The 5,975-nt window shown below is 46.2% G+C and overlaps 1 protein-coding gene across 1 annotated transcript; it reads left to right on the forward strand.

Annotated features, from left to right (window-relative positions):
- Positions 1-3,292: 3,292 nt before the first annotated feature.
- On the forward strand, positions 3,293-5,569 carry LOC122128947 (GTPase IMAP family member 7-like; the record flags this gene model as incomplete). The annotated part of the gene is made up of 3 exons (XM_042704006.1): positions 3,293-3,508; positions 4,307-4,349; positions 4,854-5,569. Coding segments are annotated over 3 exons (975 nt in total), but the record flags the coding sequence as incomplete, so codon positions are not given.
- Between the last annotated feature and the right edge of the window lie 406 nt (positions 5,570-5,975).

Raw genomic sequence — 5,975 nt, forward strand, 5'->3', positions numbered from 1 at the left:
TGTTTCAAGGTGCACCATGTCGACAGCCTTTGCACCTCCTTCCTGTATGCAGTCTCCTCCTGAGATGAGCCCCACCACGGTTGTATCATCTGCAAACTTAATGATGGCATTGCTCGGGTGGGTGGGGGTGCAGTCATGTGTATAGATGGTGTCGAGTAGGGGGCTCAACACGCAGCCCTGTGGGGAGCTGATGCTGATGCTGAGAGCTGAGGAGAGATGGGATCCTACTCTAACCCTCTGGGAGCGGTCTGTCAGGAAATTTCTGATCCAGTAGCAGATTTGCTGTGAGAGCCCTAAGTCCATCAGTTTGGTGACCAGTCTGCTTGGTATGATCGTGTTGAAAGCAGAGCTGAAATCTATAAAGAGCAGCCTGGCGTAATTCCCTCTCTGTACCACGTGTGTAAGTGTGGTGTGGAGAGCCGTGGCAATAGCATCTTCTGTAGCCCTGTTTGCTCTGTATGCAAACTGGTGGGAGTCAAAAGTGGGTGGCAGGCTTGTTGTGATGTGTCTCCGGACCAGTTTCTCAAAACACTTTTTTGGTAGAGGAATGATTGTGGAGGACTTCAGGCAGGGTGGAATCAAGCACTGGGATAGGGACTGGTTGAATATGTTGGTGAACACACCAGCCAGTTGGTCTGCACAGTCCCTCAGCACCCTCCCAGTCACACCGTCTGGTCCAGCAGCTTTTCTTGGGTTCACTGCCCGCAGAACACGCCTTACCTCCTGTGCCTGCACTGTGAGGGTGTGGCTACAGGGGTCTAGTGGAAGTGGCGTGGTCACATCCGGTGTATCAACTTCAAAGCGTGTGAAGAAGCAGTTTAGCCCTCAGCCAGCGAGTCATCACCGTCGGCTGCAGTTAGGTTGCTGGACCTGTAGTTGGTGATGTGTTGGACCCCTTGCCACACCTGCCGTATGTTGTTGCTGCTGAAGTGGACCTCAATCATCCTCTTGTATGCTGTCTTGGCCTCCCTGATGCCCCTCCTCAGGTTGGCTCTGGCAGTCCTGTACTGTGCCTCATCCCCAGACCTGAAGGCGCCGCTCCTCTCCTTCAACAGCACTTTGACTTCTTTTGTCATCCAGGGCTTCTGGTTAGGATACACCCGGATGCGCCTGTCCACTGTGACGGTGTCGACACAGTGTTTGATGTAGCACAAAACAGTTGAGGTGTACACTTCCAGGTCCTGGTACTTGGAAATATCCCAGTTGGTGGTTTCAAAACAGTCCTGCAGCTGCTGAGAGGCATCATCAGGCCAAGTCTTAATAGTCTTTGTTGTGGGGGCTTTTTTCTTAAGGGGGGTGTATGCCGGTAAGAGTAGTAGGGACATGTGATCAGACAAGCCAAGGTGGGGTAGCTGTGTAGCCCTGTAACCATGCTTGATATTTGAGTAGGCTTTATCCAGTGTATTTTCTCCCCTGGTAGCACATTTTATCTGTTGGTAGAACTTAGGGAGCACTACCTTCAAATCAGCATGGTTGAAGTCGCCTGCTATCACATGTACTGCCTCTGGATAGGTGTTTTGGTTAAGGCTGATGGCATTGTACAAGTGACTAAGGGCTGAGTTGGCCTTAGCATCCGGTGGTATATACACAGCAGTCACCATGACAACAGTAAACTCCCGTGGGAGGTACGTGGGTCTGCATTTAACAGTTAAATACTCAAGGTCTGGAGAGCAGTGGCTATCGATGGTCGTGGCGTTGGTACACCAGTTGTTGTTGACATAAATGCATAGCCCCCCTCCTCTGCTCTTACCGGAGTTACTGTTCCTGTCCTGGCGATGAGCTGTGCGTCCTGCTAGCTCTATGGCCGTATCTGGAATGGATGAGTGGAGCCAGGTCTCCGTTATCAGCAGAATGCAACAGTCCTGTACAAGTCCGTTTGCTGCCATCTGAAGCTTCAGCTCATCCATTTTATTTGTGATGGATCTGGCATTTGAGAGGAAGATGCTAGGAAGTGGCAGTTTATGCGGTCGTCTTCTCAGCTGCGCATAAACACCAGCCTCGCTTTTGTCTCCTCTCATTTCGGCGCCTCCTCCTCCTGCCCGTGGGAATGACAATACACGGAGAGCCTGCTGTCCGGGCTATATTCTCTGGTATGCTGTGTGTGTGGGTAAAGTCGCTGTTTACGGATTGTTCACTCCGTACTCCAATGTTTAGGAGATCCTGGCGACTGTAGACAGTCGAGTTGTGTACAAGTTGTGTACATGTCGCCATGCCAACCAACTAAGCGATTTCACTAAAACTAAACTAAACTACAACTAGGAGTAGTTGTATTGTGCGTGTGCGTGTGTGTGGGTGTGGGTGTGGGTGTGTGTGTATGTTTTGAAGCTTCCTGAGTGTCTGAGTGAAACATGACTGTGGCAGAAATGCAAAAGTATTAAGCAGTAGAGGGATTGGAAATGAACTGTACACTGTTTTTTTTTTACTAGATATTGAAATTGTCTACTCATAAAATAGTCAACGCTACAACACTGAACATATCACAACATGTTTCTTCCCAGCTTTTCTTGCATGGCAGAAGGCAACTGCTGAGTTAATGAAGAAAAGCAATCAACTGGTGGAGATGGAGAAGATAAAACAACAACAAGAGGAGAAGAATAAAGATATGGAGAAGACAAATCAACAACTAGAAGAGAAGAACAAAGAGATGGAGAAGACAAAACAACAACTAAAAGAAAAGACAAAACAACAACTGGATGAGAAGAATAAAAAGATGGAGGAGACAAAACAACAACTAGAAGAAAAGACAAAGCAACAACTGGAGGAGAAGAATAAAGAGATGGAGAAGACAAAACAACAACTAGAGGAGAAGAACAAAGAGATGGAAAAGACAAAACAACAACTAGAGGACAAGAACAAAGAGACAGAGAAGACAAAACAACAACTAGAGGAGAAGAATAAAGAGATGGAGAAGACAACACAACAACTAAAAGAAAAGACAAAACAACAACTGGAGGAGAAGAATAAAAAGATGGAGGAGACAAAACAACAACTAGAGGAAAAGACAAAACGACAACTAGAGGACAAGAACAAAGAGATGGAGAAGACAACACAACAACTAGAGGAGAAGAACAAAGAGATGGAGAAGACAAAACAGCAACTAGAGGAGAAGACAAAGCAACAACTAGAGGAGAAGAATACAGATATGGAGAAGACAAAACAACAACTAGAAGAGAAGAGCAAAGAGATGGAGAAGACAAAACAACAACTAGAAGAGAAGAGCAAAGAGATGGAGAAGACAAAACAACATCTAGAGGAAAAGAGCAAAGAGATGGAGAAGACAAAACAACAACTAGAGGAAAAGAACAAAGAGATGGAGAAGACAAAACAGCAACTAGAGGAGAAGATTAAAGAGATGGAAAAGACAAAACAACAACTAGAGGACAAAAACAAAGAGATGGAAAAGACAAAACAACAACTAGAGGAAAAGACAAAACAACAACTAGAGGACAAGAACAAAGAGATGGAGAAGACAAAACAACAACTAGAGGAAAAGACAAAACAACAACTAGAGGAGAAGAACAAAGAAATGGAGAAGACAAAACAACAACTAGAGGACAATAATAAAGAGATGGAGAAGACAACACAACAACTAGAGGAAAAGACAAAACAACAACTAGAGGATAAGAATAACGAGATGGAGAAAACAAAACAACAACTAGAGGAGAGAAATAAACTCCTCCAGGAGACAGAGACAGATCTAGAGAACATGACTAAACGAGATAAGGAGAGAGAGGGACTACTGGAGAACATGACCAGTGAGGTGGAGACCAGTAAAAGACAACTGGAGTCACTGGAAAAGGAACTGCAGGACAGGAACAGTCAACTACAGGACCTGAGAACCCAACTACAAGAACAAGGCAGGGAGCTGGAGGAGAGAGACAGAAAGCTGGAGGAGAGAGACAGACAGTTGGAGGAGAGAGAAAGAGAACATCTGACTGGTGAGTGTGAGAGAAGAGAAGTGTTAAGGCCCAAATGACCAATCAAAGTGATTCTCTTTCTAAACTAATTACCCATTAAATGAACGGCTACTTTCACTCACATGGTATTAACACTCTGACATACTCACACATCTCAGCTCCAGTTCCTGTTTTCCCTTTAAATCTCAGTCTCTATCTGTCTGTGTTGTGTTGCATCAGGAGGAGAGTCAGTCTCTATATGTGTGTGTTGTGTTGCATCAGGAGGAGAGCCTCCCCAGTATCATTAATCCTGTCTCACTCAGTGCTGTTCACAGTGTCAAACACTTCAGTAGCTACTACAGTAACTGAATGGGCTTCTGATCCAGTTTCTCTTTGTGTTGGACTCCTAGATCCAGATCCTCCTCATGTCAGGAGAAGAAACAGTATGGAGAGGTATGAACCAAACAGTAAGTCTTCATGTTTGTGAGTCTGTGATTAATTTAATGTTTTGAAAACTCATCTGTATTTGAAGGGATATAAAAGCTGGCAAGAAAATTGTCTTTAGCAGCACTAAGTTGTAAATATAATTTATAGTGAGCTAATTTATCACATTTCATAAATTAGCTTCACACTTCACACTATTGTTCTACAGCTTATGATAACTGGACCATCTGTAACAAAGACTTCTGGTTTTCTAACTCTTTCTGTGTATTATGTGCTTGTGTGTGTTATGTGTCTGTGTGTTATGTGGCTATGTGTGTGTTTGTGTGTGTGTCTGTGATTGTGTGTGTGTTGCAGTGTGTGTTGCAGTGGGAGGTCCAGCGCCCCCAGTGTCTCCTGCTGTGTCTGAGCTGAGGCTGGTGCTGCTGGGGGGGAGCACAGCAGGAAACACCATCCTGGGCACAGAGGAGTTTGGGAGGCAGGCCAGCACACTCACACCCACACACACATCCGCAGAGACCCAGCACAGTGAGAGCAGAGAGGGGGAGGTGGCTGGGAGACGGGTGACCGTGGTGGAAACTCCAGACTGGTTCTGCAGTGGACTCTCTGAGAAGGGCCTGAGACAGGACGTGGGGCGTTGTGTCCGTCTGTCTGCCCCAGGACCTCACGCCTTCCTCCTGGTGATTCCAGTGGAGCCGTCTGAAGGAGTGGAGAGGAAGATGCTGGAGAAAATGGAGGATATGTTTGGGGAGGGCTGTTGGGGACACACACTGATCCTCTTCACCCATGCTGAGGGGATGAGAGAGAGGAGTGTGGAGGAGTTGCTCCAGACAGGGAGCCAGGAGCTCCAGCAGCTGGTAGAGAAATGTGGGAACAGGTGTCACCTTGTCAACGTTAAGGACATGCCTGATGACACTAAGATCACACAGCTGCTAGAGAAGATAGAAGAGATGGTGTCAGGAAACAGAGAGAGATTCTACAGCAGTGAGACCTACCAGGAGGCAGAGAAACAGCTCAGAGAGATAGAGAGAATAATACAGAAAGAGCGAGAGGTGGAGGAGAGGAAACTGAGGGAGGAGAGAGAGAGAAGAGAGGAACTTGATAAAAATGTTCAGGAGTCTCTGAAGATGATGGAGGGAGAGATTCAACAGCATGAAGGAGAAATTAGAACATTAAATGAAAGAACCACAGAACTGGAGAGAAAGATGAAAGAAGAGAGGGATGAAGAGAAGAGGAGGGAGATGGAGAGAGAGTTAAATAGAGAGATTACACAGAGAGAGGAGATGGAGAGAAAGCTGATCAGAGTGAGAGACAAGAGAGAAAGAGAGAGGACAGAGATGGAGGAGATGAGAGAGAGCTATGAGAGAGAGGCCAGTGTTGAAGCAGAGAGAAACCTCATGAAGATCATCCTGCCTGAACTACAGAGAAACATCAGCATCACCAAGGAGAAGATGGAGGGAGAGTTCAACAGACATATGGAGGAGAAGAACAGAGAGATGGAGGGACTGCTGGACACTGTACAGAAACTCAGTCGTTTGGTGGAGGAGGCTGACGAGCAGAGATCTCTTCAGAGTTGAGAGATGAAGGAGGTGGATTAGTGATGCTCCTGCTCCTGACCTCTAAGGTTCTGTTATGATG

Source organism: Clupea harengus, unplaced genomic scaffold, assembly GCF_900700415.2.
Source record: "Clupea harengus unplaced genomic scaffold, Ch_v2.0.2, whole genome shotgun sequence".
Classification (NCBI taxonomy): Eukaryota; Metazoa; Chordata; class Actinopteri; order Clupeiformes; family Clupeidae; genus Clupea; species Clupea harengus.